This window comes from Parus major, chromosome 3, assembly GCF_001522545.3.
Source record: "Parus major isolate Abel chromosome 3, Parus_major1.1, whole genome shotgun sequence".
Lineage (NCBI taxonomy): Eukaryota > Metazoa > Chordata > Aves > Passeriformes > Paridae > Parus > Parus major.
This window is the reverse complement of record NC_031770.1, coordinates 72,449,505-72,464,976: the sequence shown is the minus strand read 5'-3', so window position 1 is coordinate 72,464,976 and position 15,472 is coordinate 72,449,505. Positions and strand designations below refer to the sequence as shown.

The 15,472-nt window shown below is 34.5% G+C and overlaps 1 protein-coding gene across 2 annotated transcripts in view; it reads right to left on the bottom strand.

Annotated features, from left to right (window-relative positions):
* Window positions 1-15,472, bottom strand: part of ASCC3 (activating signal cointegrator 1 complex subunit 3) — a 252,815-nt gene that overhangs the window by 31,364 nt on the left and 205,979 nt on the right. For both annotated transcript variants that reach the window (XM_015621225.1, XM_033512858.1), the window contains 2 exons: window positions 9,024-9,135; window positions 8,626-8,760 (listed from right to left, as the gene is read on the bottom strand). In XM_015621225.1, the coding sequence (XP_015476711.1) occupies window positions 8,626-8,760; window positions 9,024-9,135 (247 nt within the window). The remainder of the gene's footprint in view (window positions 1-8,625; window positions 8,761-9,023; window positions 9,136-15,472) is intronic.

Below are 15,472 nucleotides of genomic sequence, written 5' to 3'. Positions count from 1 at the left end.
TTAAATTTGCAATCATGTATTTATACATCTAACAGAGCTTCTGTTTCCCCTAGAATCTGAAAATTAACTAGCTTTGTAGCATCTTCCTTGATCTGCCACCCGTGCCCTGAGGATTAGAGACTCCACCTGAGCTTGTTTTACAAGCATAACAGAAAAAATTAATCTCTGCTGGCAGTGATCCCACTGGGATACTGATGAATAATGATATCCCTCTCTTGCTGCCCTCTCAGTCCACTAGAAAAGCCACTCTAACCCAGCAACGTGGAAACCGCTGAAACCATTCCAGCTGTGGATTAGCAGGCAGTCAAGCATCCATCTGTTCTGTGTGAATCAAGAGAAAGCAAACATGCATTCTTGTAGCTAAAGAAGTATTAAAAATTAGCATCTTATATGACTGCATATAGTAAATACTAAAACAATCATATACAAAAGAAAAAAATCATCCATTATCTATACCTCATGTTGTTTGCTATTGCTTGTTGCCTTAAGCAAATGATAAACCAGTTGAAATTAATCTCCTTAAGCTACAAAATACTGTGCGTTCAATGATTTAATATGTTTAAGATAAAATTTCCTAATACTGTATGCATCAGTTGTACCTAAAAATCTTTGGTCAAGAAACAAGTATGTACCCATTTCATAAGCAAACATAGTGACGTTCTGCCAGGAGAAACATTTAAGAGGCCCATTGTGAGAAGAATTTTAGCCATTTTCTCACCCTATAAGGTGAGAGCAATAGACCTGAGATATTTTCTCTTTCTGAAAATGAGTAGTTTGGGTAATCTCTGCTGGCTTGCTACTCTTCAACTGGAAGACAGAATGGAAAGGCAGTGGAAGTGGAAATTGGAATGTGGGCAGCCCAATCAAATTGGTGATGTCTGATGTGGCTTTTCCATGGAAAGAGGACAATGGCCTACTATAAATTAAGGAAAGCTGAATTTGAGCATTACCCCAGAAAAAAGTACTATAAAAGTGCATACTTTGACAGTTTTCCCATACATCATCAATTCTGATACTTTGCTTGATGCCTGGCTTACATTTATTAAGTTGCAGAGGTGAAGAAAATGTGAAACTTCTCTAAAAGAAGCCTTCCTATCATACAATACATTTTCAAATATATACATTATTTTTTCAAATGCTTTCAAATTTTTTCAAATCCTAAGGCCTTTTGGTAACAAAAATCCTTCTGCAATTTCTTCTAACATTACAGGTAGCATACCTAACTAGCTGTGAAATAAATCATCTTGTAAATATTAGGCAACAGGAGAGGCCTATTTCTTAAATATTTCTAAATAGGAGAGGCCAATTTCTTAAAAGTTCATCTCTGATAATACTCAACATCAACATTTAAAGTAAAATTCAATTTCTGAAGCTAGACAGGCCCCCATCAGGAAAAAAAAAAAGAAAAAGAAAATGAGACAAAGAAAGAATCTAAATGCAAATAAGAAAATACAAGTGTCAGATACTTCATTAATGACTGATCAGTAATCCTCTTATGCTCTTTTTTTTTTTTAACTACTATGCTAAAGGAACAATATATGCTGGATATCAATCTTGTATGATGTAATAATTTCAGCCAAACCAATCCTTATCCTGTAGCTTCTGTTCCAATCAGAGAACAAGCTACAATGTCATCCTCTTCCTTAACAGTTTTACAAGCAATATCCTCTATGCTGACAACAAAGAAAAAGTATTTTTGTGCCTTTAAACAGAAGTCTGTATGGTCTAGCTGGTGTCACTGAGTGAACTGTATTCTATGAAAACAAAGTCACCAATATGATAACTGTAATAACTTATAGTACAATTGTATAAATCTATCAAAGGCAAAGGCATTATCTAGAAGCTAGTGAAGACAAAAGAACTGCAGGGTGCAGAAGGCCTGAATTTGCTTTTCCTGCTTCAATTACAAATTGAGAGGAATAAAGCAGGTAGAACTTGAACTGACTTGCTAAAGACAAACTGAGCTTGTGTGACTTCCCGCTGGAGCATTTGGGACATGAGGACATACAACCATTTATCAAAGCAGCCTTACAGATCATAAAACATTCATCTTTACCATAATAAAGATGCTGTTGAGAACTTTGGTTCTGTTTCAACAAACACAAACATTGCTTCAACAAATATATTGTATATGCTATTGTATAGCAGTCATATGACACGACTGCTGAAAAAAGCCATTGAATACTTTGCCAAGTAGTGGCTGCATGTACACAACTATGCATAATTTGAAATCTTGCATAATGGTGGCTACAATTCTGCTACAATTCTAACTGTCCTGCAGTAAGTAAAAAGTGTTTGTGCTAAATGGACAAACAAATAAGTGGTCCATGGTTGAACTGCATGCAGCTTTGAGCAGTCACTTAAACCAAGCTTGCTATCATTGAACTTGCTTCTACCATGGGCAAACACTGATTTGCCACAGATGGCAGAGAATGTTCACCTTTGCAGCTACCAGACCAGGACAGTACTTCTGTCTACCTGGCTCTCAGAACACTTTCTACTAATATATGTGTTCTGCTGCTATAGCAGCATCCTGTAAAAGGAATTTATTTCCTCATTTTTTCTGATAGAAACAGTTACTAAAGCAGGCATTTGAAATGGTGATATAGCATGAGGGTACTGCTTTCTACTGCCACAGCTATATACACTTTCAAAAGTTTTTCCCTTGCATGTTACATTGTAATCAAAGCAAATTTAAAGAAACTAACTCCACCCCTCCCCCCCTATATTATATCCAAGATAATAGTTCTTATTTTATCGCCTTTGTTGTAGCAAATGTTTGTCAGAAACATTTAGCTACAACTTTAAAATAGGTTTTAATTTAGCTTTTGTGAGTATTAATTCAGTTTGTTTTTTTTCATTTTTTCTTTTCTTTAGTCTTTGTTGTTTTTTTAAACTGGTATATAATGACAGATATTAAATAAGAAGATTGGATGGGAAAAAAAGGAGACCTGTAAATTAGAGGTCAGAAACTCATGTATACTGGAGATGGAAAAGATCTGTATTTTCTGGTTTTGAATGTAATTTTTTCTTCCTGGTGCCATAAAAATGGAAGACTCATGCCATGTTGAGCTAGCTGTCACTGGTGTGCATTGTTACCTTGATTTACTGATGGACTGTGCTTTCCTGTAAAGGCAGCCAGCATATTATGCCTTCAAAATCAAACAATCATTTGCAAAAGAAAACCAGGAAACAGTTGTGTCACGATGTCAGAAAAAAATTACTGAATTCAAGAACTACAGCAACATTAAAAACTGCTCCATCTACTGGGACTAGAGAAAAATCAAGACTAATTAAATGTGTGAGTATCCAGAGGAGTACTTTTTCCACTAAGTACAAGATATTTTTGAATATACTGGATATAGATGATGAAAATTGGATGCTATTTCATTTTGTTTTATTTGCATGAGCCCCAACATAATTTTCAAACTTAAACTATCAAATACACAGTGATAACATCTAGATGATTCAAGTGGGAATTGAAGCACAAATATTTTAACATGTTAAAATCCAGAGAATATAGGCTATACAAAAATTAAGTAAATTATCCAGGAAGTGCCTGTGTTTAGGATGAAAGTTATGCATCGAACAGTACCTGGTACAGATTTATTGTAAGGAAAAGATTTCATTGTAAGAGGTAACAGTTTTCTTCTGTTAAAAATATACAAAAATATTTCTTCTATTACTAAAATATGAATAATGGCTGAGGCCACAGCACTGATGTTCATATTGTTGAGATTGTACCATAGATGTGAAATCAGATATGGAAGTTCTTTAAAGGCTAGCATGTAACAAATTGCTTTCCATCTGATATAAATTTTACATTATAAAATACTTCTATTCTTGACACTGAAATGCCATATTCAAAAAGAATAACTTAATGAATATAGTTTTGCTGAAGAAAATCATAGTATCACCTTTATTTTCTTCTAAATTAAATGTAAATGTAATTTTACACTAACTGTAAACACTGACTGACTTAGGAAGGGTGATCTGATTTTTCTCTGAAATAACTAAAGAACAGAGACTCAGTTTTATATAATGTCTTAAAAATTCCTAAAAGCAATGCTTCTGCCATGGCTTGCAGGGAAAATATTAAAAAAAAACAGATCACATTAGCTTCTCTTTTTGACAGTATTTTAGTAAGGAATTAATCCCCTCTTCCCTAGTTTTTACCGGAGAGCTGTTGAAAAGATGGTTTATCACTCAGTCAAAAGCATTTGCAGCCCCATCATGGGAGACCAAATCAGCAACAGAATGCCCATACAGAAATAAAATTATTTTAGGCTGAGAGTGTAAATACTCACAAAGAATTGTGTATTTCCCTGGTTGGAAATTGCCAGCAGGAATTGCCAACAATGATGAAGAGGAAATAAAGCTACGGGTTAACTATCTAGGTTCTCATAGTACAAATACTGAGCAGGTACTGAAAGACAGATAAGGCATTAATAACTCTACCCATTTGCTATCTATGTATCTTGAATGGAGAGTGCCTGTTTCATGAACCTTACACCTTCCAAGTCTGTGACTCCAACAATGACAGATTTTCTGCTGACTTCCAAATTACTCAGTCTAATACAAGCCAGTGTCACCATAACAATTTTCAGAAAGAAATATAGGGAAGAAACACATGGATACCAAACTTCTATGTCCATGTTTGTAGCACAGGAAGACAGACACGTGTACCCCACTATAACAAAAATATCATGTTTTCTCTCTAATCTCCCTTTTCTAAGAAAAAATCCCTCTCTCTTATAAACAGTTTGCATGAAAGACAGCAGTAGGAACATGAAAACCAACCAGTTCTCTTTTGTAGGCAGAAACTTAAAAAAAAAGAAATTAGGAACAACATGGGGATAAAACAAGGGATGAAAGATGGGAATGGTCTCTCCTTCACTCGCTAGTATGTACAGGTATGACAAATTTTTTGCTCTGTAAATAGGAATATTAACCAGATAAGTTAAAAATCACCAACAATCATGAAACTAGTGGATCTAGGTGTCACAGCCCTGATCAATCAGAAAGATAGACTTTCTTTCCTCAAGGTAAAACAAATCACTATTTGCTTTTAAAAACATTTGTGCAGAAAAAGACAAGAATTACCCTAAAGTATCTATCATTGTTTTTTACCTAGACCTCTTTTTTAATCTGTGCACCTAACTATCAGAATTACAGGAAACAGTCTTTAGGCACCTCAGGGAAATCCAGCCTGTCAGTAATAATTCATGAACACTTTCTCATCAATAATACTTAATGCAAGAAGCACCATAACTTAACAGTGATTAAGCTCATTTGGATTACTACAGTCTGAGCCTGGTTAGGGAAGGTTTAAAGAAAGCTCTGTGGAAAAACATCAAACATTTTCTCTCAGAAAAAAAATTACCAGTCCACTAGCTCAAGCCAGTGACAAAAATAACCGAATGTGAAGTTCCAGCTGCTAACTGAAAACCCAAGGCAGCTCAAACGTGTCGGGTACAGATTTACCAAGAGGAGCAGGGTAACCATGAGATTTTCACCCACCTATTCAAATCACTTATTACTGTATATTTCCAACATGACTGCTCCCATGTGCCAGGCTCCTGTTCATGTTATAAAAAGTCAACCCCTACTCACCAGAGGAGGAAAAAAAAAAAAATTCATTTGATCTTGTAAAATGCTGGCAAATGATCAAAATGAAAAGGTAAAATAAAATCAGAGAAAAGAACAGATACTGGAGAAAACTGTGAGTGGTCTTCCACTAAGTGAAAACAAATCCTGCTATTATGTGACTTTTTTGAGAGATCCACACTAAAACAACAACTCTAGATACTGGATGACTCACAACTACTTTTTCACATGAGTTGTAAAGATTCTTTGATAATTCACTGTTGATCAATCCTGAATTTTGAACACTTCCATTCAGAATGCAAAAATATCAATCTGAAACTCAAAATCCCTTAATCAAACTCATATTTAACCCCCTTAATATAATCCTAAATTTCTAAATTCTTGAACAAAATCTTGCTTTTTTCCATGTTTTAAACAAACTTTTGCTCCTATTCAAGTTATTTACATATTTTGTATCTATATCCCATTTGAAAAAGGAAAATCAGAATTTTCTTTCTTCAAATTGTTCACATCTGATTTCCTTATATACATCAGAGACTTGTAAATATCTAAAGGTTTGCAAGCTTAGGTAAAACTCCAACAAATAATAAGTGTTACGTCTATGAAATCCTACAACTGCATGAGAAATGCTTGGATGGTTATTCTTAAAAAACACAGTCCAAAATTTGAAACTTTAAAACTGAGTGATCAGCAGAATAATCACAATTATAATTATTTTTGTAATGGTAACAGGCCTTTTCGTACTATAGCTACAGCTTTCAGTTTCAGCATCATTAAGAGATTCTTCAAATTACTTTTAAACATCCTTTTCCCTCAGGATTTTCACTTATACCTAATTAGACTACTTACCCCATGCCATGTAATTCCCTATTGCCAAAACCGCTAAATGCTTCAATAAGAAGGAGGAGGGCAACAGTGGAGTGAGGCAGATGTAATGTCATTGGTTAACAATAGAGGTGTGAAGCAACTGCTGTAATTATAAAACTCATTAATGCGCAGTGTTTAGGGGGAAAAAAATCCTTGGCAATAACTGTTGAAATGGCACTTCTTTTCAACACTACATCAGATTGAAAAAACTGATTTTAAAAATTACTGAAAAAAGCATTTTACACCTTCAGTAAGACAGAATAGTAGTTCCACTAATGATTACGAGAATCAACATCCAAATAAAAAGTAAGCAAGAACTGTCAGCTCTAATGGCATCCAGTACTTGTAAATCCTTCTCATCTCTAAAACTGCTACATGTGGTGCATTTTGACCCTTAAGCAATTTTATTTTTAGTCTCATTCCTCTTGAGATTGTGAATGGAAAACTTACAAAACTGTATTATCAGGAAAAGAAAAATTAGAAAAGATTAAAGCAAGAATAATGAACTTAAAATTTTACAATCTCTACCAAACATTAAATTTGGTCCTAAGTTTCTTCTACAATAGAAATATTTGCCAGTTACTTTTGCAATTCTTGAACGCACACAGGTCAAATAGGCAAATTCAAAAGGGCAGAACTAGGTTCTTCTTCTATCATTCCTCTTCCATATCCTACTTATCAGCTAAGGAAGTGTTATGAAATGCCATCTCTGCTAATATTCTCAAACTTTCCTTACCCAAATTTTTCTGAAAAAAAAAATCCTGACACTTCTAGGTGCGGAAAATTTTCACTAGAGAGGAGATTTTAAAGAGATAGCAGCTGGAGTAAAACACTCTTCTTGAATACTCAACATTGTATTATTTAACTTCTGTTCACATGTGGGTATTTCTTCTTAAAATTTCTGTTATTTTACATACAGCATATCTAGGTATTGTGGATGATTACCATTTTGAATTCACCTGAAGACATTGAATTTCATTTAATGTAATTGAAATGTTTTCTGACATCAGAACAACAGATACTGCAGGGTCAGTGATAGCAATTCCCTTATTTAGGCTGTCTAACAGTTTCCATTACAAAAGATTATTGTGGCCTTTATTTCTGAGCTGTAACACTCTGAATGTTTGCAGCAGGTGCTTTAAATTTATCAGGAAGAAAAGTCTCTGTACTAGAAAAGTGCTTTTCCTAGTGACATAAAATGCTGATCAGGTTTTGTTCAGTTACAAACTGTTGAATAGCACTATTTTAACTTTTCTCCTTGTATTTCTCCTCAGAGAAGTTTTGGCAGCATGCCAAAACAATAATGAATACTAAAGTAAGATACATAAATACTGTAAGATGGGACTTTAATTTTGAAGCTAACGCTTAGAAATCAGAATATTACTGAATTTGGGTCACTTGCATAATGTATTTAATGTAACAGAAACTATAATCTTATAGGGGTAGAAATAAGTTTTCCTGGATAATATTCAGTCACTTCTTGTTTTGAAATATGTTTGCACAAGTTACACCACGTTGAAAATGGAAAATCTGTAGCTATAACTATGTAAATACTTACAAAGGAAAATGTAGCAAACCCTGACTCTTTTATGGTGAGAATGTAATACTAACACAGTGCATCATACATGGTGTCTTTGGCCTTGCATTGCACTTCTCTGTTAGACAGTACCCAGACTGACTGTGGGAGATGCTGTTGTTGTAGGTTATGACATCAAGGATTGGGAGTTGGCTGGGAAAAGCAGACATTTTAGTAAAGAGGTATTTCCCATATGTTTCCCCTGCTTCTTAAAGCCTCTGTATCTTCCAGATTGTCCCAGGACAAAGTGATGGTCCTGCTACAGATTTGGCATAAGCAGTCATTCCTATGGCAGTTTAATAATACACTTGGCTTAGAAAAGACAAATATCAGATTTGTATAGATCCTGCACATTATAAAGGGACATAAGAAGAGAAAGAAGTGTATATAGTAATTTTGATGTACTGATAAGATGAAACACTTGAAACATCAAAAATAATTCAGGAATATTTCTCAAAACAAGAAAAAATTTAAATTAGAGATCAGGGAAGAATCTCTTTTGTGTGTTTTTTTCATATACTTGTGTTTTTAAGAGTAAAAGAAAGATGTATTTTTTAAGAAATATCAGCACTTACTGTCAGAATTAAGAGCAATTCTTCAATATTGCTTTCAGGTTTCAGCTGATCCTTGAACATCCCAATGGTTGGATGCTTCAAATAGTAATAGGAGGCAATACGTCCGTACGCCAGGGGTTCAATGCTGCGATTGTCCTGTTAGAAGAATCGAACACACAGAGTTCCCAAGTGGTTCAGTATAACGTGTTCCTACATAACTGTGAAACATGTTCAGACCACTTTTAAGAGAGAACAGCAAAAACAATTTAGCGTCATAATTTAGCCACAGCAGTTTTGAACATAAGCATAACAAAGAGCTCCAGGCACAAACTCTAATATCAAGGAGCATGTATCTTGCTGTTCACAGCTTCTAGGAGTGTGCATCTTACTGAATCTTGTGAGGCACACATTAGTCTTACCTCCCCAACTTCAATACAGTAGGAGCCTTCCAAATCAAACAGGGATTTCTCAACAAGGCTTGAGAGGTACTTATTCATAGTGTCATGGCTCACATCATCCAAGTTATAGTAACTAGATAAAATGAGAGCAAATGCAATATATGAATATCTTTTACAGTCTGAAGATTTTTAACAACAACGACTTCTAGGAAAACTTAAAAGGCTTCCACAATACACATACGGAACAGCAAATATCCACATTAAACAATTAAACACAGTGCTTTATTAGATTAACACGATTAACAAGAAATCCATGATTCTTAAATGGTTTGTGGGAGTAACCAACATAAGGCAAGCCTGTACATATGGAAAGATGGCAATTTGTCCATCTATTAATAGAAAGGTTGATACAAACAGAACTGGACTGGCTCTATTTTGTTAGTGGGAAAATTTTCCTGCTTTCACAGGTACATTTTCCTGATAAGTGTGAGAGTGAACAAGCAATGCTAACACAAGTAACAGTATTTTTACTTCAAGATGAAGGAAGAACACCCATTCAGGAGAGCAACTTACATCCTGCAGATCTGAAAGTAAAACTAGGCATATAGTGACATCTCTTGAAAAAGTAAACTTATACCAATCCAAATGTTGGTGTTGTTACATTTCTGTGACATTTTATTCCCTTACTTCGCAGGTTCACTGTCAGACAAAATATAGGTTAACTATATCATCACAATGGCTTAGTTCTCTGCATGAAAAAAAGTTTATAAAGTGTGCCAAAATATATTTTCTTTTTATGTTAGCATATAAAAAAGACACAGTGACTGAAGTTTGCACTCCTTAACTATAGGGCTTGAGGTGTATTATAAGATTTTACTCATATAAACCAATATAATTTCAGTGAGAACTTTTACTCCAGATAAAAATGCAGTAAGAACTTGTATCCCTAGATTCAGCAAAGGCACCAGATCAGAAAGTAACAATTAACTTCAATTAGTAATAAAGAAAAAACTGAGCATGCTTAGAAAGTTTTAAAATCTTGAATTTAAGCAAATAAACCATGCAATTTCAAAAAGCAGAATTAAAACAAACATAAAATCTGATGAGTTACTGATTTGTTAAAAACAGATTAAAAAAGGTAGCCCTTGCTCATTTAATTGTCAAATATTGTAGCAGAAATAGATTACTGAGATTGTGCAATGATGAAAGATGCTCCTTTGTTCTACCTGCCTCGCTTTACTAAAATTTACTACTGTTATTATGTACTCAGCATTCCCACTTGAAACAAAACCCCTGAAATCGAGAGTAGGTTCTTTCAATGCTCTTTTATGCAGGTGAACAACAGGCTGCAAAAGAACGCACTGAGATTAATTTTAGCCAATTTTACAAAGTTACTGTTGCACCTGAGTTAGCTTTTTTAAACTCCTTTCACTGCCATTGCAAAGAAATGTGCAGAAATTACAGAATTCTATTCATCTTAAGTATTTTAAATATCTGCTTCAGGATGAGGTGAAACATAATCACTGATTAAAAAAAGAGAACTTTAGACAACCAGTTCAGTTGTGGATGGTATATGTGGGCAGATGAATCCCATTCTCTGAGTTAAATCCTCTATTATTTATTGTAATGCTGCTGTTTGCAAATTTCAGAAGATGGAATTACATGAATTTTATAAGCTACAAACATCCTTATATAACTGCTTAATTTAAAGAATCTGATTGCATTATTATTTTCTTAAACAAGGTTTTTACCATACATCTCTTTAAATAGCAGTAGCATAACTGAAAATGCCTGAATGCTAAATAGCAGCATTGCAATGTACAGATATTTTCTGCTTGCTATTAATTCCAAATGATGGGATTAATTCTCTGAAGCTTTGAATATTCACTTGTACCTGGGTAAAGTTGGAATCAACCAGTAGTACCATAAGGAAAAGATATAAAAAATGTGTTCTGATACCAGCCAGCTACATGACACAAAGCATAGATACAGAGCAGTGGAGTATTCAACTCTGTGACATTTTATATGGGTTCATGCTGAGATGATCTGAAATACTTACAACACATCTATTGTCCAAAACCAAACCAAACTAACAGGAATATTTATATTGAAAAAAAAAAAAAACTTTTTTGTAGTAGCCAGCCATATATTATCAGCCTCATGCAAAGAAAACTCATTTGTTGAAAAATTACTCTAAGAGTGATTTTGATGCAACCTAAATTTCATGAGCATCCTTGTAACTTAAGTGATGTTGCGATAATACAAAATGGTCAAAATTTCTATCTACCCATTTTATCTGCCTGACATCACCAATCACGTTTATTTTCTGGTTATTAGCAGAAATTACTTTGTCAAATTTTGTTTACCTTCTGAAATAATTGAGCAAATTAGCTAAATAAGTTGTTTAAGGAGGTGAAAAAAAATAATTCTATTTTATACTCCTAAACCACTAATGATTCATTATTATTTCTCTCTAAATTGAATAGAATACTTCTGAAATGCTTATAATAGAGGCACTTTCTTGTCACGGTATCCAGACTTCCACCATATAATTTCAGCACCTTTATTTGCAGCACCATAACATCCATGATGAATACTGATAAAACAAAAAAAAGGAACATGGGCAATACACTGAAATTCTTTCCTGAGACTGTAATTTAAGACACCAATTCAAACATATTTGTGCTCTTGTGCTCTGCCTAATTTGCAGTATTTCACTGCAGTTAACTGAAGTTATCATCATAAAGGAATTTTTAGTATATTTTAAAATTTTTTGTGAATTTTAAATTTGCTGCTTCTTTGTAATTTGTTGTCAAAGGAGTAAATATGTAGCTGCCTAGTGGAAATAACACCATGTAAAGAAAAAATCTTAAATGGTTTGTAATCTTGAGTGAAGTGCTACCAGTATGTTTTAACTACTGTCTGTAATGAGGTAAATATAATTTTGAGCACACCCACAGGAGCTTCTTGGTCATTCAGCACAATTTCCCCTAATAAAAATCAAAGACATTAATCTTGAAAGACTGTGTTAAAATCATTAATGAAAACTGAGGTATCGTGACATTAGATTTCAATGCTCAGGAATAAATTCAAGTTGAATTCTGCATGTTGGTATGTTCCAAGTATAAAAACTGCATAATACTGAGTTCCTCTATGAAGCAATATTGCCTAACTATTTAATTACAGATAAAGAATAAAAACAATGCAGTTTCATGCTCACTGCATTGAATCATCTAGTCATTAGTTCCCCTTTGCTATAAACAGACAGCCTACCTTTTTATCAGCACACCATTTCATTTATTTCACAGTGAAGCCCAGTTTCACAATAATTGACTTGTCAGAAGCTCTAATTTATGAGGCTGGGCTCTGTAAGCCTTCTCCTATATTGGACTCAACCTGCACACAAGCAGGGTTGAATATTTACAATGCTGTTAACAGGTGCTGAGTTGTTTAATGATTCTAATAGCCAGAAGCGTACTGAGAAAGCCAGCGGGATCACAATTACAGGCTGTTTGAACACAACAATTACTCGTCCCCTGAGAGGTGTGAAAGTCAAAGGCAGTTTTATCCTAACAGCATCTAGCACATGGGCTAGACAGGCTAACTTCCATTAGTAGTCCATAGGGAAAAAGCAGCATCAAACCCCTAGGTATCATAAAAATTTACAAAGTATGTAAAATTTAAACAATCAAAAGCTGAAGAAACTTTTTATTGTCTATTAAATAACATATTTAAAATCCCAAAACCTTGTAGAGCTTAGCAAGAACAACAAACTGTGAAACATGAACTTATTTCTCTAATCTAAGGAAGTGTGGAATTTCATCAGCTGAGAGCGACAGAGAAGACGTGCAGGAACATAAAATGTAGATGAAGTTACACAAAACATTTAGGATTTAATGCTGGCAATCATTTCCTGTTTAGCTTATGTAAACCTGACCTGAGATCTCTCTGGGAAATTTTTCATCAGCCTTGAAATGGTCCTGCTATAACTGTCAATGCTGTGGAGTCATTTGTTACAGCACCATGTTTTTTATGTTCAGATTATACGGTGGTAATAGTGACACACATAATGAAAATCGGTGACAGGAGTCAGCCAAAAATATTAAAGAAGAAACTTGCTAGTCAGTAGGTCTTTTTAAACAAATGCAAGAAACAGCAAATCCACAGCATTCACTCGATAGCAAGAAAATGTGCTTTCTGAGATTGTACAGTTCTGATGCAGGATTTTTTTATGAACAAGTATGGGGGAGCATAGGCAGTAATTTTTTCTAGGTCCCTTTACTGCAGTCATCATTTATATTTACTTTCATCAGCTTCGGCAGCTGCCAGCTTCAAATAGCACCATGGAAATGGTACAGAGTATATGGCACAACTGATGAACCTTCACAGCCAGAGAGAGATATGACCCAAAGTACCAACTCACTTCTGTTGTTAAGGCATTACTGACTGACTCTGGAGTCCGTGACTGGCTTGCAAAAAGGCGTTACAGAGTGGACAAGTGCTGCAGACAGTAATGTCACCCTCTATTTTACCTCGATCGTGTTTTCTTGCATCTATATATTCACATATGCCAGGTAGGCAAACCGATATATTGCTATCTTCAATCAGCTTTTAGTATACTCTACATTGTGGTCATTTAAGAGGATCAAAACTAAGTCAAATTTCTCTGACATCAGTGTTTCTAATTATAACATTTGCAGGACAGCTTATCTCCCAAGATGCACTCAGAGAAATGAAAGCTAATAGGCACACAATAAACTTGCTCACATGTTGGTGAGATTTTTCTTTTTCCTATCATATATTCTAATAGATAATTTGTGCAGGTAAATCATTTCCAAGAGTAGGAAGAAAATTACATGAATTTTCTTTCTGGATGGGGAGATGCAGAGTTTTCAGCTTTGTATTCTCACCTAAGATTGCAGCAGACTGGGAAGCAGGAGGCAGCTCAAACACTCAGCAGCCTGGGACTTCCCTGTCTGCAGACAGCAAATCTTTATTTGTCTGAATATTCGGCAAAACTATACAGTGAACTACCTTTCTGTACTTTTCACATCACTGTGATCCTAATAATTCCAAAGAACAAACTCTGGTTATGAAATTCATAATAATGCCCAGAGCTGTAATTTATTAAATATATATATATACATGCATATGTATCTGTAGATGCATATAGGTCTAAAGGTCATTATAAAAGGAAGAGTCCTTTTGCAGAGTCCTCTGTGAAATATCTGTTTACCAACTCAAAATATGGATATTGATGCCTTAGCTTTTATATTTTTCATATTCTGTGGTGCCTAGTTGTGTAGTTCTGAGCTTCATATTAAGTATTAGTGAGCTCTCTTCACAGCGTAGGTAGACAAAACAATTCCTTTTCCAGCTTGATACTGCGGACAATCGTTAGAAGTTTCAGGCCCAAAAGCATAAACAATGGTGGACTGAAGAGAGAAAACAAGAAATATTGGACTTCACAACCTGAAGCATTGATTGGACAATTAACCCCGATATGCAGATGGACCAAAACAAAGAAGAACTCATGACCAATCATCCATTTTGTGACAATTTTTAGGTCCATCTTGGGTGTAGCCCTGGCCAGGCTACATGTACTGCCCAAGGTGTATCCTTTAAGGCCTTTCAATAAATATCTACTTTATTCTGAACTCTGTCTAGCTTCTAGGTCAGCTTGCTCCAGGCATCATATTAGTAATCACTGCACTTCTCTTAATCACTAATCTTAGCTAATTTAACTTTCTTCAGTAGCCCCCCTTCTGACACAGCGGGTTAATTCCAAATTAACCCTAAAATTCTGAATAACTGTGATTTTGTCACCAAAATACTCAGGTATTCCATTCTGACTGAATGCTACCATGACATTACCTGTCATCATAGTAGAAGAAAATATATTGGACGAGTATGTAACCATAATTTGCATCCATATGTTTTATTCACATGCACAGCTAATCATAATGAGAAAATGAAATTTAAAGTAAAACATAAATGTATGATAAGGGTACCATCACTCTGAGATTATAATTAATGCTGTTTTATTCATTCACTCCAAAAAACTTTGCAAAACTGATATCAAGTGGAAAAAAACCCCATAATAATGATTTTCGGAATGAAATAACAAAGTATAATTTTTCAGGTTTTCACAAGGAATTTACATAGAAAACTGGTTTTGTAAGTATGCCCATGTACACAGATGCACTCTCACATATAAATACATAAATAGCCACACACATTTTAACAGTGATGTGATGTGTGCTCTCAGGATATCTAAAGATTAACTTTCCATATGAGAGCTGATTCTGCTTAACTTTACATATGTTGTAAATTTCTATTTCTCTTTTACCGCACATGTATCTGGCAAATATCACAACCTGATTAACAGAAAATTTTTCTCATAGGCATTTTTCTTTTATAGAAAGTCACAATTATAATATTTTATAAGGGTAAAAGAATGAAATAACCAA